At 41.5% G+C, this 24,502-nt stretch overlaps 1 protein-coding gene across 5 annotated transcripts in view; it reads left to right on the top strand.

Annotated features, from left to right (window-relative positions):
- Window positions 1–24,502, top strand: part of LOC132815781 (signal transducing adapter molecule 1-like) — a 73,664-nt gene that overhangs the window by 23,664 nt on the left and 25,498 nt on the right. For all 5 annotated transcript variants that reach the window (XR_009644704.1, XM_060824974.1, XM_060824976.1 and 2 more), the window contains 2 exons: window positions 6,758–6,833; window positions 7,077–7,172. Coding sequence is in view for 4 of the 5 variants with exons in the window: in XM_060824974.1 (XP_060680957.1) it covers window positions 6,758–6,833; window positions 7,077–7,172 (172 nt within the window). In the remaining variant the exon portion in view is untranslated. The remainder of the gene's footprint in view (window positions 1–6,757; window positions 6,834–7,076; window positions 7,173–24,502) is intronic.

The raw sequence follows: 24,502 nt of genomic DNA on the forward strand, positions 1-24,502 counted from the left end.
AAATTGAAATAAATAGGTATGATTTAGTTGCCACTGTAGAAACCTGGCTATAAGATGAACTTATTAACTAATTAAGGACAGGTAGAAGTGAATTGCACTCTTCATGAGGGATGAGATTGGTAAGAAAAGATTTCAGATTGCAGGATCATGATGTAGAATCAGTTTGGGTGGAGCCAAGAAATAGCAAGGGGCAGCAAGTATTGATAGTTGTTTATTAGCCACCAAATGTTAACGGTATTGTCTGACAATGCTGTCACTTTAACAAGATTATTTTGTCTTTTTTTTTGAAGAGAGGTAATAAACACCGAGGTCTTGAAAAGTCAAGTTTAACAATGGAAGCAGAGTGGCCAGTTCTCCCAGTTCCGGTTTTTCTCGAGTTTGTTTTTAGCTGTAGCAGCCGCAAGATGTGAGTCCAGGGAAGTTGCAAGCTTCAGTAAAGAATCACCAAGGGAGGTGTTTACGATATGTAACTGTATTGGCACAGTTCCTTCGTAATAGATACTCTATCGGGTCGGCTATGTTTTCCAATAGTTATTCTAAATTCCGCTGTCATTTGTTAGTGTTTCAACTTCAGTATTTAAATAAATTCTGTTTTGCTTAAAGCTGAGTGGTTTGACCAGCTGCATCACTCCTGGAATAGCTACTTCACATCTGCCTTTAAAATAAGAACCAACTAGGGTCTGGGATACTTTCTCAAAATATTTTGTGTGTCTGGCCTGGTCCATAACATTTACAAATTATACATTGCAAAATTAAAACCCATGTAATATGGGTGATAGAGTAATAATGAGTAATTTGTGTTTGCACACAGACTGGACATACTGAGTTAGCACACTCTGGAGGCTGAATTTCTGTTATATGTATGAGATGGGTTTATGGAGCACCAAGTTGTGAAGTATTGAACACTAGGGATCAGGCTATTTTGAATTTGATGTTGTGTAGGAGAGGCAGTGTTCACCCAGTGGTATTATCATTTGACTGTTAATCCAGAAACCCAGGTAATGTCCTGGGGACCCCGGTTCAAATCCCACCACAGCAGATGGTGGAATTGGAATTCAATAAAAATCTGGAATTATGCGTCTAATGATGACCGTGAATCTATTGTTAATTGTTGGAAAAACTCCTCTGATTCACAAATATCCTTTAGGGAAGGAAACTGCCACCCTTATCTGGTCTGGCTGATTGTGTGACTCTAGACCCACAGCATGTGGTTGACTCTTAATTGCCCTCTGGGCCATTAGTGATGGGCAATAAATGCTGGCCTAGCTGGTGATGCTCCTGTCCTATGAATGAATTTTTTCTTAAAAAAAAGTTTCCATTTTGTAAGGTTAGATCACGTGGGATCCAGGAGGCGCTGACCAATTGGGTACAAAATTGGCTTGAGGGAAGGAGACAGAAGCTGTGACAGGTTTGGGTTTTTTTCCCTGGAGTATCTGAGACTGCGGTTTATGGAGGTTTACAAAATCACGAGGGGCATGGATGCGGTGAATAGCCGAAGTCTTTTTCACAGGATAGGGGAGTCCAAACAAGAAGACACAGGTTTAAGGTGAGAGAGGAAAGATTTGAAAGGGATCTGAGGGGCAGCTTTTTCACGCAGAGCACGGTGCTTGTATGGAATGAGCTGTCAGAGGAAGTGGTGGAAGCTGGAGCAATTACAACATTTAAAAGGCATCTTGGCAAGTACTTGAATAGAGGGATATGGGCTAAATGCTGACAAATGGGACTAGATTAGATTGGGATGTCTGGTCGGCATGGATAAGTTGGACCGAAGGATCTGTTTCCATGCTGTATGACTCTATAATGAGGCATTCATCAAGAACCTTGCTGTAAAGGAGCCTTTGGGAAATAGTGACCATAATGGTGAGCAGTGAGTAACATGATAAGATTTCACATTGTTCTTGAAAGAATTCTAGTTCATTCTGAAACTTGGGTCAGTGATCTTAAGCAACAAAATTATGTAGGTATGAGGAGCAAGTTGACAAAGGTGTATTAGGTAAATACATTAGAAGATTTGACAGCAAACAGGCAATGGCTGGTATTTAAAAATTATACTCAGTTCAGCTATAACACGGACGTTCCGTTCTCGTTCAATGCTGTGTTTTAAGAAAAATGCTTAATAGCAGTACCATTTACACTGATGGGGCTGGAATTGCGTTTATAACCAATACATGCTTTAAATATTTGTACTTTACAAACAGTGTCCCTAATTCATCAATCGTGTTCTCGTGAAGTCACTTGAAATGAAACATGCATTACAGTAGAATGACCTGTATGTGGTAAGGAACAGATACACATTTCTTTAAAGCACACACATCCAAAGACAAAGGTACAGCTTGGGCAGTTAATTGTGGTAAAGAAAATAGTTAAAGATTGCATTAGATCAAAGGAAGTCATCCCAGAAAAAGTGGTAAGCCTGAGCTTTGCGAGCAATTTAGAATCCTGAAGAGAAAGATCATGAAACTGGATAAGGGGAAAGAGAATAATAAGGCAGACTGGAATGGAATGTAAAGGCATACTATAAAGCTTTTTGTTAAAGTATGTCAAGTGGAAACAATTAGGCAGGACAAATGAGTCTCCATTGCAAGTGGAGTCCGGAGAGCTTACAAATTTTGGAGACGTTCCTGTAGATTGGAATGTAGCAACTGTGGCCCCACAATTGAAGAAGGGAAAGGGATGGAAGATGGTAAACTACAGATCTGTTAATTTGATGTCAGTAGTCGGGAAAATGTTAGAAACTATTACAAAGGATATGATAACTAAGCATTCAGAAAAGAATGACAAAATTCGTCAGTCAGTATGGATTTGCGATAAGGAAATAACGTTTAAGAAACATGCTAGAGCTTTTTTTTAGGACTTTGCTTGCAGAATTGATAGAGGAGCATCACTGGGTATCATATCTTTAGATTTTCAGAAGACTTTTGATAAAGTCCCACACAATGTTAGTAAGTAAATTTAGAACACGTGGAATTGGGGAAATATGCTGGTAAGAAGTGAGCACTGTACCATATAGAAAACAGGGTAGGAATAAATTGATCAATCTCGGGATAGTGGGGTTCTACAAGGGTCAGTTATAGGTTCACAACTGTTCGCAATCTCTATAAATGATGTGAATGTGAAGAACAGTTATGATACTTCCACATTTGTTAATGACACCAAACTGTGTAGGAATGTAAGTTGTGAGGGGGTGAAGTGAATGATCCAGAGCAAGGCATTTGGAATATAACGTTAATGTGTACGTACTTAAATTGGTAGGAAAAATAGAAAGGTAGAATATTTCTTTAATGGTGAGAGGTTGGAAAGTGTAGGTGTCCAACCTGGGAATCATTTATATTAGCATACCGACGCAGCAAGCAGTTAGGAAGACAAATGATATGTTAACCTTTGTTGCAAGGGAATTGCAAGCATACACTAATAATGATGTCTTGTTGTAATTGTATAGAATCTTTGTTAGATGCTACTTAAGTACAGTGTACAGCTTTAGTCCTTACACAAGGCGGTGTATACTCTCCATTGTGAGAATACAGTGGTTCGTCTGATTCCAAGGAAAATGGAGAGATGTAGGCAAGTGGCATTGTGGTAGATGGTGATACAGGTTCGACAGGCTGAAAGACCAATTCCTATTCCTAAGCAAAAGAGACAGAAGTTTTGAAGTTTGTTTGCTACTCGCGATTCAGCGGTAATTTTTAGAAAGGAATTCGATATTTCAGTAAGAAAAAAGACGACAGTGAAGCAGGGCTTTGGGGTTATTTAGGTAGCTCTTTCACAGAGTTTGCGTAGGTTTGGTGGGTCTAGTGTCTGTCATCTTTGATGTGTAATTCTGTGAATTTGAACACTCATTTGGAATTTGCATTTATTTTATCTTGCATTTTGCTTTGGTCAGAAAGTGATATTTTCCTTTACTGACTTGCTCTCATTGCATTAACTTTCATTTTTATCTCTCCTTGCCCATTTCTGCTCTAATCTCCTTGTTTGAGCTGTGCCTCAATCCTACCCAGGGATCCCTGCCAGAATTTTCTTAAGCCCTCTCAAAGTAATTAAATGGATTGTCAATTTTTTTTGCAGTTATTAAATGTGAGTTCTAACACCTCCTTGAGCTAATAGTACTGCCTGTTGGTTTCATTACAATGCGCATTAACCACTGGAATTCAGGTACAGGTAGTTTTGGGATAGCGCGTGATTCGGCTATAACATGATTGAAGGTGTAAGTTTGCTTGCTGAGCTGCAAGGTTAATTTCCAGACGTTTCATTACCCTACTAGGTAACATCTTCAGTGGGCCTCAGGCGAAGCAATGCTGAAAATTCCTGCTTTCTATTTATATATTTGGGTTTCTTTGGGTTGGTGATATCATTTCTTGTGGTGAAGTCACTTCCTCCCCTTTTCTTAAGGGGTGGTAGATGACGTCTAACTTGATGGGTTTGTTGATAGAGTTCCGGTTGGAATGTCATTCTTCTAGGAATTCTCGTGTGTGTCTTTGTTTGGCTTGACCTTGGATGGATGTGTTGTCCCAGTCGAAGTGGTGTCCTTCCTCATCTGTGTGTGAGGATACTAGTGAGAGAGGATCATGTCTTTTTGTGGCTTTCTGGTGTTCATGTATCCTAGTGGCTCGTTTTCTGCCTGTTTGTCCAATGTAGTGTTTGTTACATTCCTTGCATGGTATTTTGTAAATGACATTAGTTTTGCTCATTGTTTAGGGTCTTTCAAGTTAATTAACTGTTGCTTTAGTGTGTTGGTGGGTTTGTGGGCTACCATGATGCCAAGGGATCTGAGTAGTCTGGCAGTCATTTCTGAGAGGCCTTTCATATAGGGGAGAGTGGCTAGGGTTTCTGGGCATGTTTTGTCTGCCTGTTTGGATTTGTTGCTGAGAAATCGGCGGATTGTGTTCATTGGGTACCCGTTCTTTTTGAATACGTGGTATAGGTGATTTTTCTCTGCTCTGCATAATTCCTCTGTGCTGCCGTGTGTATTGGCTCATTGAAATAATGTTCTGATGCAGCCTCGTTTGTAGGTGTTGGGATGATTGCTTCTGTAGTTCAGTATTTGGTCTGGATGTGTTGTTTTCCTGGAGACGCTGGTTTGAAGTTTCCCATTGGCTGTTTGCTCTACTGTGACATCTAGCGATGGCAGTTTGTTGTTTTTCTACTTGTTTTTTTCCTCTCCCCTACATCTAAGACATCTCGGAAATGACTGCCAGACTACTCAGACCCCTTGGCATCATGTTAGCCCACAAATGCACCAACACAGTAAAACAGCAGCTAATGAACTTGAAAGATCCATCCTAGGACAAGCCAAACAAAGACACGCACGAAAATTCCTAGAAGCATGGCATTCCAACTGGAACTCTATCAACAAACCCATCGAGTTAGACCCCATCTACTACCCCCTGAGAAAAGGAACAGGATGTGGTAATGGTATTTTGGAGAAAGCTTACCTCCGTTCACAATTTACAAGGTTTCGCTAGAAAACAACCATGGTGTTATAGGAGAACTACCTGTACTCAGGGCAAGTATCACTTAGTGTGTTAGTTAGTTACCTAGGGGTAATTCACTGAGTTGGACTGGCTGAGCCTGCACATTTCAGCAAGTGTCTATTCCAGGCAAGAGAGAGACTACTTGGGTATTTCTGAACAGAACAATTTTTTTTCCCCTTGCAACATGACATTGGTGAGGCATTGTGTTTTGCGCTGGTCATCCTACAATTCTATGATGAGGGCATTTATCCTTTCAGATCCTTTGCCTCCTTGCATTCTGCAAAGTTTTTATCATATTTGGCCAAAACATGTAGCCGTCATAAAATCAGAGGAGTACATTGAGTAGGAAGGAAATAATAACATGGAGGGGTGTCTAAGTAAGGGGTTTGAATGTTCTTGACACCTCTGATCTGCATAGTTGATTGTCGTGGTTTTAAGTTACTTGATCACTGACTGCATGTGGTTTTTTATTGCTTCCTTTTTGTTTCGGGGGATATACATTGCATGTATTGCTTTTGTCTTTGTTTAAACCCTGTAGGTGATTTAATGTGAAAAGGTATCCTTTCTAAATTCTGCACCTGATTTGTGCTGTTGGCAATATCAAGTCTCCATGGTCCAAACCAATACTATGTATGTAAATTGGTATATGATTAATGAAGGGGTCCTTCCCCTATCTCCAGACAGAGTAGAAAAATGGACCTCAAAGCTTTACTTTTGTCTTTCTTACTCTTTTAACTTCAGTGTATTTCTCTTCTGTCACCTCATTTTCCCGAATGTTGAATTCCACCTATTCATCAACGCAATACGCATCAATATACTTACTTTTATACTTCGTTGTTTTTTTTCTCCCCCAGGATCAAAAAGCTCAGATTTTTTTGATTTGTTTCCTCATCCCCCTTTGCATCTTGTGGTCTTTCTCTTAACTAACTCCAGTTTTTGAACGACAAGAACTTTGATGCACAGTAGTATGCAAAACTGTCCTTGTTTGACTCGAGCGCTGTGTAGTTCATTACATCCTGTCCATTAAATTTTAAAATGCCATTTGCTGATGGCTTCTCTGCAATGATTGGATATGTTAGGCACTGAGTTTAATAAAGCCTTTAGATATCTCTCCGTTCCATCATCCATGTCATTTGTGAACTCTGTATGATGTTGTTTTTCTTTTAAATCTAATTCTCTGTCCATATCAAATCTTGGCAAGCCAGTTGGATTAGATTGAGTTTGTTAGTTAAGTTGGAAACATTTGTATTTTTAAAAATTGATTACTTACTCCTTTATTTATCATTTAGGCCAAAAGATTGCTTGAGATCTATCATGAAAAGAGTGAATCACAAAGATCCTCATGTTGCAATGCAGGCACTAACTGTAAGTACTATCTGTTACTTCTAAGAGATTGTTATTCGTGCTTTTCTCTGCAACAGCTTTAGCCCACCTTCAGAGTTTCTGTTATTGTGCAGTATTGTTTATGTCTTGGGATTACTAAACTTTGATATATTTTGTATTCTGGACCATTTTGAGAGTACTCACTGCTGTCAAGGTGGTGCTACTTTCATTGATCATCTCTGTCATAATTTGAAATGTGTTCATGATTGAATTATTTCTTTAAAGCTGCTTGGAGCATGTGTGTCAAACTGTGGCAAAATCTTTCACCTTGAAGTTTGCTCAAGAGACTTTGCAAGTGAAGTGAGCAATGTCTTAAATAAGGTAAATATTTTTGTACTTTTTGATGCAATTATTTTTCTTAATTCTCCAAAATTTGCTGTAATTTATCAGTTGTAGTTAGGCTATATCAGAAAAATAAGGCAGTTATTAATCTCTTGCTAAGTTATTTCTTCATTTGTCGATCTGATCGTTATTTGAATATTAAAGATTGCTTTCTTGTAATCAAGAATGCTATTGTCTGTTGTTGTTGTTAAGAGGCTGAAGTGAAGATTTGAGAGTAGGGACAGGCTAATAAATATACTTCTAGTGCTATCATGTATTCATTGTTTGCACATTTCCTTGTTTTACAGTCTCTATGAATCTGTGACACACTGATCTAAATCTCTTTTGAATATAAAGATTAAACTTATCCACATTGAAAATAATTTTTAAGAAGGAATTTCCAGAAATTTTAGAAGTAGCCTAGGTGTAATATTAAATAATTTATTTAAGTTTAATCGTGGCAATGCCGCTTAACAATTGAAATCTCAAATTATGAATAATAGGTCCCAGGAGTTTATTTTTAGCACTGGAATGGTTGGACTTTATTTAAAACAAAGTTTCTTTTCTTCTCTGTCACCATTCACTTAGCCCTTAGTATAATATGCATCATTCTTCATACCTCGGAGAGGAATCCAGTCCATTTCCTGATTCCAATCAGTATTGCGCTAAGCCAGTTTCTGCATGTTTCACAGTGGTACGTGACTTTGCTTGACATGATGTGGAGAATTTTTAATACTTTTAGAGTAGGGGAGATAAAGTTGTGTTGCAAATGTATTGGTAATTAAAATAACAGATTTTATTTTTAAAAACAAAGTATCTGTCCTCTGTTCAGCCCTAAAAACAAGTTAGAATTGTACCAATTCAGGTTCTGCATGATCAATAGGCTACTTTCTAGGAATTCGTTATCTCTCAAGCCTACAAAAGAATCCCAGGAAGTTTGCAAATCATCTGATTATTGTTTTTGGAGCTTAGCATGCTGTGACTGAAAAAATTAAATATCTATGGATTTCAGTGTTTAGTTAGTTCTTTCTAGTTTTGCATAAGTTTAAGACACTCCTGTACTAACGATCATGTCTCTTGATTTGTCAATATCCCTGGGAGAGGGAACTGCCATCCTCACACAGATATTGAAGCCATTGAGTTAGTCTCAGCTCCTTGACAAAGCCTGCATGTTGTGGCTTTTGTTTTATTATTGCACTTGCTGACTAATGTACAGTAGGATCCATAATGATATCTTTAAGGTTCCAGTGTTATTGGGAGTCTCCTAGTAGTTTAGAAACATAAAAGGTCCCTCAAGGTGGCACAGTGGTAATAGTTGAAGTAAGATAAAATACAACCATGCTGTCAATTATGTTGTCCAGCCTTTTTTGTAACTTCTCACTTCTGAGACTAATGCTTCTGTTAATGTATGTTTCCCATGGGAGTTTACTGACGAGGCAAAACCTTGCAATATGTGTGATTTTTAAAATAATTGCAGAGAATCCTAATCCAGGGAAAACTTGTGATTTTGTTTTGTTAATGAGAGTAGTGATCACTAACAGGAAATATTTTTGTAAAGATTATGAGCAATTTAGAGCTAATTTAGTCTCTTTTTCTCAAATGTAGAGTCTTCCTCTGTTCCCAAATTCCTGATGTTGTGTATTTCTAATTTTGTCCAGTTTCTTCATTTGTAAGTCCAGTTTTTCATAGACAAGTGGTTTTGCTGCTATTCCTCTGCTGATTTAAGTGGATTGAAGAATTTAATTGATTACACTGCAAAAATACAATAATGCTATTCTTCAAATAAAGAAGACAATTGGAATTTTTAGTTACTGGACTTGGATATGGTGACATCGAGCAGTTTACCTTAATCAGGCCAGATTTTCTGACCTTTTTTCATGTTTGTTATTGATCATTCTTAATAATGGACTTCAGTCAAAATTGAATATTGATATTGGAAAAAACTAAATCCATCTTCCAGATACAGTTTTAATGATAGACCATACATGAAGGTTAGATTATGGCTGGACTTAAGTAGATATTTCAATCATTATACTTCAATGTTATGCTAGAGATGCAAAGTAACTGTGTCTGAAATGAAGTGCAGTAAATTTGAAAATATCTCCCAAAAAAACTAATACACAATATTAGTGGCTGTTACTTGTTACTCTTGTAGTTTTTGATGTTATGAAATATGTTTCAAAGTGAGTTTCAGACTTGTGTTAATTTTAAAATAAATTAGAAAGAATTGTGGCCTTTTGGGAAGGATTGTTATCACACTTTTTTCTTTTTTTAAATTTCAGTTGGACAATTATAGCTAGCATCTGTTCCTCTCCATGGACACAACTTAAATATGCACGATGGAGATCTCAGTCAGAATTAGGGGTCACCTTCTAAGGAGAAGACTATTTAGTACTGAGATGAGGAGAAAAATCTTCACCCGGAAAGTGATGAGCTTGTGGAATTCTCTGTCACAGAGAGTGGTTGAGGCCAAGACATTGAGTGTTTTGAAGGGGGAGTTAGATTTTGTTCCTAGGAGTCTAAGGGTATGAGGCAAAAGTAGGACTATGGTCCTGAATTAGATGACCAGCTATGATCCTGTTGAATGGCAGAGCAAAATTAAAGGGCTGAATGGCCTATTTCTGCTCCTATTTTCTCTATGTCGAGATGATTTTTTTTCTGCGGGACGTCAATCTGTGAAATTCTCTTTCCCAGAAAGCAGAGGAGCCTGCATCATTGAATTTGCAGATTGAAGTAACATACAATGCAAGCCTCTTCTATGATGTACTGGTTGATAATGAGAGAGTGTCTTCATTCTAAACTACAATTTTAAATTAAATATGTTTATATTAAAAAATATATTTGTAAAAATATTACAACAAATACAAAACAATAAATTCAAAACAATACAGTGAAAGAACACCAAAAAAATGTAAAATACTCAAACCGCCCTCATGTACAAATGTATAAATATTGATAGAAAAATACATGTAAGTAGAAAACTCCAACTAACTACTTAACTAAATAAATAGTAACTCAGTTCAGCCAAACAAAACACTCACTCTCAAATATCAAGAGCATTAGTTTTCATATATTCATACATTAGCAGATGTCCCTCCTTGGATATTAGACTCGTAAAACACAATAGTTACAGCTATATAAAAGTCCTAATTAGTATGGTGGACAGATGTGTATGGTATTCCTAAAAGGGCTGCCATGCCTTTATAAAAATTTCAGTTTTGTGGTGTACAATACTTGTGAGACAATCCAAGGAGATATGCTCCATAACAATCTTCTGCCAACCCGACAGGCCTGAGGGATTTTCAGGTACCCAACCCAACAAGATATTCTTCCTTGCGCAGAAAGCGAGGATGTTGAAAAGTTTTTTCTTATGCGCATCTACAGGGAATACACTGGGCATGCCAAGAAGAAGAGAGATCGGGTCCTTCTCCACCCTTACACCCAAAATCCCCTCCATTGCACCTGCCTCAGTGCTCCAGTATGTTTGAAGCCTACCACAATGGGTAAGAGTGCCCATACTAACTCTACACTTGGGGCATGTTGAAGATACCCCTGGTTTCAATTTTGACACACAATCCAGAGCCAAGTGGACCCTGTGGAAAATCTTCAGCTGTAAAGCGTAGGTCCTATCGCAAATTGATATCTTACTTGCGTTTTCCCAAATATCTTCCCATGCCTCTGAGGAGACCTCAACGCCTAGCTCTCTCCCACACCCTGCAGAGTCTATTGAACTCATCTGAGGGGACGCCCCCCAATTGACAATACAAAGTGCTGACAGGAAGTGCACTCTCTTAGCCCTGAGCACCCTCCTCTCTATGTCAGATTTGCAGGGATCAAAAGTGTAGACTTTTTTGAATAGAATCCCTAATTTGAAAAAAAATGAGAGGTCCTTGTTAGATGGCTCGTATTTCTGTGCTACCTGATCAAAGGACACATTATATTTCCCTCAAATAAATTACCCATGCAAGATACACCTCTCGCTGCCCAACGTTGGAGTCAGTGCAGGAGAGAGAGAAAACCTGCAGTTACTGCCTTTGCTGTTTGAATTCGTGTATCGCTGGACATCGGCGTGCATCTGGGAAAATTAACAAGCAGTGAAATTCACAACTAATCTTGGAGGAACTGTTGGGCGAAGTTCACAGCACAAAATCGGATAAGTTAATTGTTGTTTTAAGTCTGTCCTAGAGAAAGGCTGCAGTCGTGGGTACAGTGGATTCTTTCTTGATTATCTGTTTTTGGAGATAAGTCTCTTGATTAAACTTAAAATAATAGCCATAGCTATTAATTTAACCTCTGGCAGTATTTGTAGAGGAATAAGACGGTGTTATTTTCTGGGTCTGTAGTTTGTGAAGGAGGAAAAATGGCCTTTACAGTGATATGTACTTCTTGTCAGATGTGGGAGTTTAAAGAGAGTTTAAGGGTTACTGCGGATTATATCTGCCATAAATGCTGTTGGATGCGAATCTTATCAGATCAAGTGGATCGGTTGGAGAGACAAATAGAAGCGATGAGGAATTTGCAACAGCAACAGTATGTGATGGGTGACAGTTATAGAAAGAGGGGAAAGTTTCAGATACAGTCACATAGATGGGTTAACTCCAGGAAGGGTAAGAGAGGTAGGCAACTAGAGCAGGAGTCTTTTGTGGATCTACCCATTTCAAACAGGTATGCTGTTTTGGAAAATGTAGGGGGTGATGGATTCTCAGGGGAACGTAGCACAAACAGCCAAGTTTCTGGTATTGAAACTGGCTGTAATGCAAAGAGGGGTACGTCGGCTTCCAAGAGATCAATTGTTTTAGGGGATTCTGTAGTCAGAGGTACAGACAGACGTTTCTGTGGCCAGCAGAGAAAAAGCGGAATGGTGTGTTGTTTCCCTGGTGCCAGGATCAAGGATGTCTCAGAGAGGGACCAGCAGGAGGTCATTGTCCATATTGGAACCAACGACATTGGAAGGGAAAATGTTGAGACTGAAGAGAGATTAAAGAGTTAGGTAGAAATTTAAAAAGGAGGTCCTCAAGGGTAGTAATATCTGGATTACTCCCAGTGCTACGAGCTAGTGAGGACAGGAATATGAGGATAGAGCAGATGAATGCGTGGCCGAGGAGCTGGGAGAAGGATTCACATTTTTTGATCATTGGAATCCTTTTGGGGTAGAAATGACCTGTGCAAGAAGGACGGATTGCACCTAAATTGGAAGGGGACTACTATACTGGCAGGGAAATTTGCTAGAACTGCTTGGGAGGATTTAAACTAGTAAGGTGGGGGGTGGGAGGACACCCAGGGAGATAGTGAGGAAAGCGATCAATCTGAGATGGGTACAACTGAGAACAGGCGTGAGTCAAACAGTCAGGGCAGGCAGGGACAAGGTAGGACAAATAAATTAAATTGCATTTATTTCAATGCAAGGGGCCTAACAGGGAAAGCAGATGAACTCAGGACATGGTTAGGAACATGGGACTGGGATATCATAGCAATTAAAGAAACATGGCTCAGAGATGGGCAGGATTGGTCCCTGAATGTTCCAGGATACAAATGCTACAGAAAGGTTAGAAAGGGAGGCAAGAGGAGGGGGAGTGGCATTTTTGATGAGGGATAGCATTACAGCTGTGCTAAGGGAGGATATTCCTGGAAATACATCGAGGGAAGTTATTTGGGTGGAACTGAGAAATAAGAAAGGGATTGTATTATAGACTCCCCCTCCCAATAGTCAGAGGGAAATTGAGAAACAAACTTGTAAGGAGATCTCCGCTATCTGTAAGAATAATATGGTGGTTATGGTAGGGGATTTTAGCTTTCCAAAATCGACTGGGACTGCCACAGTATTAAAGGTTTAGATGGAGAAGAATTTCTTAAGTGTGTACAAGACAATTTTTTGATTAAATATGTGGATGTACCTACTAGAGAAGGTGCAAAACTTGACATACTCTTGGGAAATAGGGCAGGGCAGGTGACTGAGGTGTCGGTGGGGGAGCACTTTGGGGCCAGCGACAATAATTCTATTGGTTTTAAAATAGTGATGGAAAAGGATAGACCAGATCTAAAAGTCGAAGTTCTAAATTGGAGAAAGACCAATTTTGATGGTATTAGGCAAGAACTTTCAAAAGCTGATTGGGGGCAGATGTTCACAGCTAAAGGGATGGCTGGAAAATGGGAAGCCTTCAGAAATGAGATAACAAGAATCCAGAGAAAGTATATTCCTGTTAGGGTGAAAGGAAAAGCTGGTAGGTATAGGGAATGCTGGATGGCTAAAGAAATTGAGGGTTTGGTTAAGAAAAAGAATGATATGTCAGGTACAGACAGGATAGATTGAGTGAATCCTTAGAAGAGTATAAAGGAAATAGGAGTATACTTAAGAGGGGAAAACGGGGACATGAGATAACTTTGGCAAATAGAGTTAAGGAGAATCCAAAGGGTTTTTACAAATATATTAAGGACAAAAGGGTAACTAGGGAGAGAATAGGGCCCCTCAAAGATCATTATCTGGATTAGTGGTGCTGGAAGAGCACAGCAGTTCAGGCAGCGTCCAAAGTACAGCGAAATCGACGTTTCGGGCAAAAGCCTTTCATCAGGAATAAAGGCAGTGAGCCTGAAGGGTGGACAGATAAGCTAGAGGAGGGTGGGGGTGGGGAGAAAGTAGCATAGAGTACAATGGGTGAGTGGGGGAGGGGATGAAGGTGATAGGTCAGGGAGGAGAGGGTGGAGTGGATAGGTGGAAAAGGAGCTAGGCAGGTAGGACAAGTCATGGGACAGTGCTGAACTGGAAGTTTGGAACTAGGGTGAGGTGGGGGAAGGGGAAATGAGGAAGCTGTTGAAGTCCACATTGATGCCCTGAAGTTGAAGTGTTCCGATGCGGAAGATGAGGCATTCTTCCTCCAGGCGTCTGGTGGTGAGGGAGCAGCGGTGAAGGAGGCCCAGGACCTCCATGTCCTCGACAGAGTGGGAGGGGGAGTTGAAATGTTGGGCCACAGGGCAGTGTGGTTGATTGGTGCGGGTGTCCCGGAGATGTTCCCTAATGTGCTGTGCTAGGAGGCGCCCAGTCTCCCCAGTGTAGAGGAGACTGCATCGGGAGCAATGGATACAGTAAATGATATTAGTGGATGTGCAAGTAAAACTTTGGATGTGGAAGGCTCCTTTAGGGCCTTGGATGGAGGTGTGGGCACAGGTTTTACAGTTCTTGCGGTGGCAGGGGAAAGTGCCAGGATGGGAAGGTGGGTTGTAGGGGGGGCGTGGACCTGACCAGATAGTCACGGAGGGAACGGTCTTTGCGGAAGGCGGAAAGGGGTGGGGAGGGAAATATATGGTGGTGGGGTCTTTTTGGAGGTGGCGGAAATGTCGGCGGATGATTTGGTTTTTGCGTAGGTTTATAGGGTGGAAGGTGAGCACCAGGGGCATTCTGTCCTTGTTACGGTTGGAGGGGTGGGGTCTGAGGGCGGAGGTGTGGATGTGGACGAGATGCGTTGAAGGGCATCTTTAACCACCATGGGAAGGGAAATTGCGGTCTCTAAAGAAGGAGGCCATCTGGTGTGTTCTATGGTGGAACTGGTCCTCCTGGGAGCAGATACGGCGGAGGAATTGGGAATACGGGATGGCATTTTTGCAAGAGGTAAAGTGGGAAGAGGTGTAATCCAGGTAACTGTGGGAGTCGGTGGGTTTGTAAAAAATGTCAGTGTCAAGTCGGTCGTCATTAATGGAGATGGAGAGGTCCAGGAAGGGGAGGGAGGTGTCAGAGATGGTCCAGGTAAATTTAAGGTCAGGGTGGAATGTGTTGGTGAAGTTGATGAATTGCTCAACCTCCTCGCAGGAGCACAAGGTGGCGCCAATGCAGTCATCAATGTAGCGGAGGAAGAGGTGGGGAGTGATGCCGGTGTATTTACGGAAGATCAACTGTTCTACGTAGCCAACAAAGAGACAGGCATAGCTGGGGCCCATACGTGTGCCCATGGCTACCCCTTTGGTCTGGAGGAAGTGGGAGGATTCAAATGAGAAATTGTTAAGGGTGAGGACCAGTTCGGCCAATTGAATGAGAGTGTTGGTGGAAGGGTACTGTTGGGGACGTCTCAGCAAGGCGGCCTTTGTGTGGAGCCACAGAAAATGGGGGAGATACTGATGCAAAATATTCATTTAGTATTTCCAGTGGAAAAGGATATGTAAGATATGGATTGTAGGGAAATAGATGGTGACATCTTGCAAAATGTCCAGTTTACAGAGGAGGAAGTGCTGGATGTCTTGAAATGGTTAAAGGTGGATAAATCCCCAGGACCTGATCAGGTCTACCCCGGAACTCTGTGGGAAGCTGGAAAAGTGATTGCTGGGCCTCTTACTGAGATATATGCATCATTGATGGTCACAGATGAAATGCCGGAAGATTGGAGGTTGGCAAGTGTTGTGCCACTGCTTAAGAAGGGTGCTAAGGACCAGCTATAGACCAGTGAGCCTGACCTCAGTGGTGGGCAAGTTATTGGAGGGAATCCTGAGGGACAGGATGTACCTCTATTTGGAAAGGCAAGGACTGATTTGGGATAATCAACATGGCTTTCTGCGTGGGAAATTATGTCGCTCAAACTTGATTTGAGTTTTTTTGAAGAAGTAACAAAGAAGATTGATGAGGGCAGAGCAGTAGATGTGATCTATATGGACTTCAGTAAGGGGTTCAACAAGGTTCACCTTGGGAAACTGATTACCAAGGTTAGATCTCATGGAATACAGGGAGAACCAGCCATTAGGATACAGAACTGGGGGCTCAAAGGTAGAAGAGAGAGGGTGGTGGTGGAGGGTTGTTTTTCAGACTGGAGGCCTGTGACCGGTGGAGTGCCACAAGGATCGGTGCTGGGCCCTCTATGTTTTGTCATTTACATAAATGATTTGGATGCGAGCATAAGAGGTACAGTTAGTAAGTTTGCAGATGACACCAAAATTGGAGGTGTCATGGACAGCGAAGAGGGTTACCTCAGATTCCAACAGGATCTTGACCAGATGGGCCAATGGCTGAGAAGTGGCAGATGGAGTTTAATTCTGATAAATGCGAGGTGATGCATTTTGGGAAAGCAAATCTTAGCAGGACTTATACACTTAATGGTAAGGTCCGAGGGAGTGTTGCTGAACAAAGAGACCTTGGAGTGCAGGTTCATAGCTCCTTGAAAGTGGAGTCGCAGGTAAATAGGGTAGTGAAGAAGCTGTTTGGTATGCTTTCCTTTATTGGTCAAAGTATTGAGTACAGGAGTTGGGAAGTCATGTTGCAGCTGTACAGGACATTGGTTAGGCCACTATTGGAATATTGCTTGCAATTCTGGTCTCCTTCCTATCGGAAAGATGTTGTGAAACTTGAAAGGGTTCAGAAAAGATTTACAAGGATGTTGCCAGGGTTGGAGGATCTAAGCTACAGGGAGAGGCTGAACAGGCTGGGGCTGCTTTCCCTGGAGCATCGGAGGCTGAGGGGTGACCTTATAGAGGTTTACAAAATTATGAGGGGCTTGGATAGGATAAATAGGCAAAGTCTTTTCCCTGGGGTTGGGGAGTCCAGAACTAGAGGGTATATGTTTAGAGTGAGAGGGGTAAGATATAAAAGAGACCTAAGGGGGACCTTTTTCATGCAGAGGGTGGTACGTGTATGGACTGAGCTGTCAGAGGTGGTACAATTGCAACATTTAAGAGGCATTTGGATGGGTATATGAATAATTAAACAAAATTAGCTTTGAACAACCGATCAAGAACTGAAGTGATGAATATGCCCAAATATACAAAACCTCCCTGTGACCACTGAAATGGGAATCGAGATTCGCTCTCGAGACCTAGCACCCTCATAAGATGACCCAAAGGCATAGTCTCTTATTTTGCAAAATTAATCTTGTACCCCAAAAAGATGTCGAACGAGCTGATGCATTGTATCAGGCGAGGCACCCAAACTGCTGGGTTTGACAGAAAAAAAGGACATCGTCCACATCCAATGAAATCTTATATAATTTTGCCTCCTACGAATGGCCTCCGCCAGCGGTTCAATCACCAATGGCGAAAGGGCATAGCCTTGCCAGTTGCCCCTAAAAATGTTAAAATTGCTTGATCGCACCCCATTGGTGATGCCTGTGATGAGATGCTAATTGTAGAGAATCTTACTGATCTTATAAAGGCTCCGCCCAAGCCAAGCTGCTCCAGAGTGTATAAAAGGTACGTCCACTCAACTCTGTCAAGTTCCTTCACTGCATCTCGAGAAATCACCAATCCCTGAACTGACTGTTGTTGAAACACTTGAATTGCATTAAGCAGCCTTCTAACATTATTGGAGGATCTGCTGCCCTTTATGAAGCCTGCCTGGCCCTCTTTAAAAATAGAAGGTAACAGTCTCTAGCCTTAATGCAAGAGTCTTGGAGAGGATTTTGAAGTCCATGTTTAAAAGTGAAATGGGCCTGTACAAAGCATAGTACTCTGGGACCTTCCCTTTTTTAAGAATAAGTGAAATATTGGCCTCTCAGAGATGGCGGGAGACGATCATGGTTGTATGAGTCATTGAATATGTTCAGCATTGGGCCTGACAATATGTTTATAAATTCCTTGTAAAATTTGCTGGGAAATCCATCAGGACAGGGCCCGTTTCCACTCTGAAACTGCTTCACAGCCTCCTGCACCTCTTGCTCTGATAAGGAGGAGTTGAGAAAAGACTCTTGTTCAGGGGTCGCACTTGGGAACTCCATCTTGGCCCACCCTACCTCACAGCCCTCAGATTGGTATAGCTTAGAGTAAAATCTCTGTATGGAATCACGTGTTAGGTTCCCAGACCCTTCCCTAATTGACGTAACGGCTTGAGGGGCATTCCTTTTCCTTGCGAGATATTCTATCTACTTGCCTGGCCTGTCACTATGCTCATATAACCTTTGCTTTGTGAAAGTAAGCTCCTTTGTTGTCTGCGTGGTCACAGAATTCAGATCAGACCACAGCTCTGTAGCTTGGCTAACGATGGCCTGCCAAAGTAAGCCTTCTCAACTGCCTTCAGCTGTACTTCGAGGAGACGTTGCTGTTTGCCCTTTTGCTTCCTACTGGCAGAGTAGGCACTAAATAACCCCCGGCATAGGCTTTGGCAGTTTCCCAAAGGACAAATGGGCTACTAACTGAGTCTGAGTTCATGTCTAGGAATGCCTGACATTCACTAGAGAAATATGCCACAAACTTATTAACCTGAAGCATAAAGGGATCCATTTGCCAGTGCCTCAGGCCCACTGTAACATCCTTAATCTTAGCCAACAGATACACTGGAGAGTGATCGGAGATGATAATATTACTAATCATACAAGATACCAGCAAGTCCAGGGTTGCCACGGGGGTCAGAAAAAAAACAATCCTGGTGTGACATTTGTGCAGATTGGAAAAATAACATAAAATCCCTGCCTGTAGGGTGGAGACGCCTCTAGACGTCCACCAACCCTAACTCCAGATACAGATCCACGAAATGTTTAGTTTGTACAGAAGGTATCGAGAGGCCTTTGGGCAACCTGTCTACCATGGGATCCATAAGACAATTAAAAGTTCCCCTATAATGATATGCCGGAATCAAAACTGATCAATTTGGAGAACAAATCTACCAGAAATTTGAGGGGATGGGCCTGAGGGTAATAAATATTTAAAACACCACATTCTTACCTGTTTATCCGGGCTTTGAGAATTACAAACCTCCCGTGTGCGTCTTTAACACCCTCCAGTCACTTAAATGAGAGAGATTCCTCCTAACCAATATAGTCGCTCCACTACTTCTGGTATTAAAAGATGAAAAGTAAGCCTGATCAAAGCCATTCTGCTGTAGTTTCAAATGTTCCCTGTCATTCAAGTGTGTCTCCTGTAACAAAACAATATCCACCTTTTCCTTTCTAAGACTTGAGAGTACCTTTTTCCTCTTAATTTGTGAGTGACTCCCTTGATATTCCAGGTACACCATTTAATCAAGTCATTAGCCATAACCTTCAGCAGTAATATTTAGATTCCAGAGAGAAGGAACTCAAATTACAAATCACCAAGCCTTAGTATTGCAAGATCCATCGAACATCTAAAACCACTACAGTTAACAAACCCACAAAGCTATCAAAGATTATATCCAATAAAAACTAAAAAGCAAACCAACATATAAAGTACCAATTGGCGCTGAAAAGGGGAACTTACCCCCTACCCAAAGGGGGCATCTACACATCCCAAAACCCAATTTCCCATCCGGCTGCCAATATTGCAGCCAGGGCATTTAAATACCTGAACTGGGCAAAAAACTGCCTATAGGTAGGCATCTAGACATCCCACCCGTTCTTCCCTCCCCCCTAGCTAGAGCCGCATCACAAACAAGCAGAAAAGAAAGAAAATACACCTTGGAATATCAATTTGGAAAAAAATAGGTGAGTACCCAACCATCCTTTTGCATAACTTAGAAATGAAAATTACACCTCTCAACTGCTGCCAAACATAGCTTTGACCAAATTATTATGAAAAAGTGACAGGAAAAGAAAGCCCCAACTGGACTCCCTCGTTTTTTTTTCCAAAATTAAAAACAGAGACATACCTGAACAACATTACTATTTGTACATACTAAATTGTTCACGTTAAGTTAATTTGTCCACAACGTCTCTTGCCTTCTCCGACGTATCAAAGAGATGTATGGATCCATCTAAGGTGGTTCGCAGCACCTCCGGATACCTCAGGGAGTATTGGATCCCAAGTTCACTCCGTATTCTCTTGACACTGTCACAGAGTTTTCTTCTCTGGATCACTGCTACTGAGAAGTCCTGGAAGAACATGACTTTAGACCCATCATAAACTAGGACCTTTGGATCCTTTCCCCTGGATTCTGGAAGCTTCCGTGATTCTCTCCTTATCTGTAATGATGAAACTGCACCAAGATAGAGCGAGGATGTAGATCCAGTACTGACGTCTGTGCCATGACCCAGTGAGCCCTCTCTATCTTCAAACCTCTCATTCCAGCCTCCAACTTAAGGAATTTGGCAACCAGTCCTCAGTAAATTCCACTGGCAGCTCACCTTCCCAACCTTTTGGCAGACTGATGATCCGAATATTTTTTCTCGAGGTCATCAACTTGGTCAAGCAAATTCCGGACTTGCATCTCCAGGGCTTGGATCCTATCCTTGGACGAATCGGTATCAGCTTCCACCACTGAGACTCTATGTTCTACCTCCAGGTCTCCCAGGTGCTGTTCATGCTTCTGCAACATGATAGAGATCAGGGCCAGCTTCTCCTCTATGTTTACCCAACATCCTGTGATATTTTGTGAGCTCCTTTACCAGCGCCTGATAGGTAATTGAGTCCAAGGATCCTGCCTCGGATGCTCCTCCTCTCTTCTTTGGCATCCCTGGATGGTGAAAACCAAGTTAAGTTAATTTTTCACAATTTTCCTGGGACTCCAGGACCTTTACAGAATCCCAGGATATCGCAGTGGTCAGGGATGGGCGGGTTAAAAGTTTGTCCCACATGCACTGTGTTGTGGAGCTCTGCAACGTGATATTCCTAGACTGCCGCCATCTTGGATCCTCAGTAAGCGGCAATCTTACATGTTCCTTATTTAACAATGAGACGAGTGGATTAAAATGGTTCCATGCATTATGATGGATTTTAAAATCATTACGGAACTTAAGCATTCCAAATATCCCTGTTTAAAAATTCTTCTGCGAAGTCATGTCTCACAAACTTGATTGAGATTTTTGAAGAAGTAACTAAGAGGAGTGATGAGGGCAGAGCGGTGGACGTGATCTATATGGACTGCAGTAAGGCATTTGCCAAGGTTCCCCATGGGAGACTAGCTAGCAGGGTTAGATCTCATGGAATACAAGGAGAATTAGCCATTTGGATACAGAACTGGCTCAAAGGTAGAAGACAGAGGGTGGTGGTGGAGGGTTGTTTTTCAGACTGGAGGCCTGTGGCCAGTGGAGTGCCACAAGAATCGGTGCTGGGTCCACTACGTTTTGTCATTTATATAAATGACTTGGATGTGAATATAGGAGGTATAGTGAGTAAGTTTGCAAATGACACCAAAATTGAATGTGTAGTGGACAGTGAAGAAGGTTACTTCAGATTACAACTTGATCTTGATCAGATTGGCCAATGGGCTGAGAAGTGGCAGATGGAGTTTAATTTAGATAAATGTGAGGTGCTGAATTTTGGAAAAGCAAATCTTCGCAGTACCTGTACACCTGATGGTGATGTCTTAAGGAGTGTTACTGGACAAAGAGACCTTGGAGTGTAGGTTCATAGATTCTTGAAAGTGGAGTCGCAGGTAGATAGGATAGTGAAGAAGGCATTTGGTATGCTTTCCTTTGTTGGTCAGAGTATTGAGTACAGGAGTTGGGAGGTCATGTTGCAGCTGTACTGGATATTGGTTAGGCCACTTTTGGAATATTGTGTGCATTTCTGGTCTCCTTCCTATCGGGAAGATGTTGTGAAACCTGAAAGAGTTCAGAAAAGATTTGCAAGCATGTTGCCAGCGTTGGAGGATTTGAACTTAGGGAGAGGCTGAACAGGCTGGGACTATTTTCTTGGAGCATCTGAGGCTGAAGGGTGACCTTTTATAGAGGTTTATAAACTCATGAGGGGCATGAATAGGTCAAAGTCTTTTCCCTGGTATGCGGGAGTCCAGAACTAAAGGGCATAGGTTTAGGGTGAGAGGGGAAAAATATAAAAAGAACGTAAGGGCAACTTATTCACATAGAGAGTGGTACATGTGTGGGATGAGCTCCCAGAGGAAGTGGTGGAAGCTGGTACAATTGCAACATTTAAAAGGCATCTGGATGGGTATATGAATAGGAAAGGTTTGGAGGGATATGGGACAGATTAGGTTAGGATATTGGTTCACATGGACGAGTTGGACTGGACGGTCTGTTTCCATGCTGTACATCTCTATGACTCTAAGTGGCGCATGTGTTGAAGTTAGATATTCTTACAGAGATTAAACTTTCAGATGCTATATTCAATAGCTGTGGCAAAGCAGTACATTTTTTATAAAACAAATTCTGACCACATTAGAAAGCTCCACATGAACCTAAATGGAGTATTACTTGAATGATAGGTTTTGACTCATCAGGCTCTGTTGGTGCTTTGCCAGGGAAAACTAATAGCACTACTCTGATAGAAGACGTTTTACATTTTTTTTCCCTTGGGAAATGGACAACACCGGTTGTATTGTTATTCATCCTTAATTACTTTTGAGAAGGCAGTGGTGAGCTGCCCTTTTGAACTGCAGTTTGTGTTGTGTAGCTCTGCCCCCATTGCTATTAAGAAGGGGGTTCCAGAATTTGATCCAGTGACAATGAAAGAATGGTGATATAATTCCTAGACAGAATGATCCGTGGCATGGGGATGAACCCAAAGGGTGATGTTATCATGTGTCTGCTGCCCTTTGCTTTGTAGATTTTAACATTTGTGGGTTTGGAGGCTTGATAAGTTATTGCAGTGTGTCTTATAGATGCTATACACTGCAGCCACTGTGTGTCAATGTTAGAAGGAGTGAAGCTTAAAGGTTTGTGTGTTTGACCTCTCTGAGGCATTTAGACTATTCTTGGTTATTTTATAGTAAATATTTGAATCTTACTAAGTATTTTCAGGATTTGCAGACCAGACCTAAGCATTTGCAGGTTTTCCAGAAGAGTCATTTATTTCATTTTCACTTGGGTAGTCCTCTGCTGGGAAACTATTACAAAGTACCTACTCTGTCTAATCAAAATACTAATGCTGTACTATACCCAGCACAGGCACAAGCTGACTTGACAGTATGAGACTGCCCCAGGATATCGTATTAGGGCACAGACCTCCTTTTTTCTTTGCAATAAATCTGGGTATTCATGACATATCTTGTTCTTTTTTTTATTTTAATTTCGGCATACAAAGCTGTCTTGATAAGCCTCTGGTCTTTTTGAGCTAGCTGTCATAAAGAGCTTGAGAACATTCCTTGTGTGTTTCCTGTTTTCTTTGCTATGCTGGTATTTGCTAAAGTTGTCGTTCAGAACAAAGTTTTATGATTTATAAATACAGAAACGAGGACAAGGAGTAAACCATTTGGCTCTTATAGCTTGTTCTGCCATTCAGTAGTGTAATGGTAGATCTTCTACCTCATTGGTGTATTCCTGCTTTCTCCCCGTAACCCTTGATGCCTTTAAAGTTGAGAATTAATCTGTCTGTCTTGTGAATATAATTGGTAACGACCTCCACAGTCTTCTGTGGTGGTGAATTTTACAAGTTCGCTATGTTTTGTCTGAAGAAACTTTTCCTTGTCTCGATTCTAAATGACCCACCCCATAAATTGAGATTGCGTCCCCTATTCTAGATTCCCCAACCAGAGGAAAAAATCCTCCTTGCATCTAGTTTGTCCTGTTCTGGTAAAACGTTGTATATTTCAATCCGATCTCCTCTCATCCTCCTAAACTCTAGTGAATACCAATGTCTCCTTGTAGGACTGTCCTGCCATCCCTATTATCAACCCAGTGAACCTCTGCTGCACTGCCTGCATGGTGAGTCTATCCTTTCTTCGGTAGGGAGCCAAAACTGCAAGTAAAAAATGAGGTCTGCAGATGCTGGAGATAACTGCCTCAATACTACAGACATGGTCTCCTCAAGGCCCAGTATAACTGCAGTGAGACATCCCCAATTCTGAATTTGAATCCTATTGTGATAAAGTCCAATGAGCCATTTCCCTTCCTAATTGCTTGCTGCACACGCCTGTCTACTTTCATTGACTGTATAAGATCACCTAGATCCCTTTGTGCCTGCAAAGATTGCTTATAAAATCTGTTGAGATAGTGATCTAAGGAACCCCTTACCTTCCCTAGCCTTTCTTTTCTTCCTATGCCAAAGTTGAGCTGCATTCAAATGGTGAAGACGACCATCTGTGATATTTGTTGATACCTTGCGATATTGTGTCATAACCATACAGCATGGAAACAGACCCTTCGATCTAACTTGTCCATGCTGACCAGACATCTCAGTCTCACCTAGTCCCATTTGCCAGCATTTACCCTCTAAACTCTTCCTATTCATTTACGTATCTAGATGCCTTTTAAATGCTTTAATTTTACCAGCCTCCTCCACAGGATAGGGGCTGCACAGTGGTTCAGCAGTTAGCACTGTTGCCTCAGCGCCAGAAATCTGGGTTCGATTCCTGTGTCGGGCGACTGTCTGTGTGGAGCTTGCATGTTCTCCCAGAGTCTGCGTGGGTTTCCTCCCACAATTCCGAAGATGTACAGGTCAGGTGAATTGGCCATTCTAAGTTGCCCATAGTGTTAGGTGCATTAGTCAGGGGTAAATATGGAGTATGGGAATGGGTCTGGGTGGGTTACTCTTCAGAGGGTCGGTGTAGACTT

This window comes from Hemiscyllium ocellatum, chromosome 5, assembly GCF_020745735.1.
Source record: "Hemiscyllium ocellatum isolate sHemOce1 chromosome 5, sHemOce1.pat.X.cur, whole genome shotgun sequence".
NCBI classification, from domain to species: Eukaryota; Metazoa; Chordata; class Chondrichthyes; order Orectolobiformes; family Hemiscylliidae; genus Hemiscyllium; species Hemiscyllium ocellatum.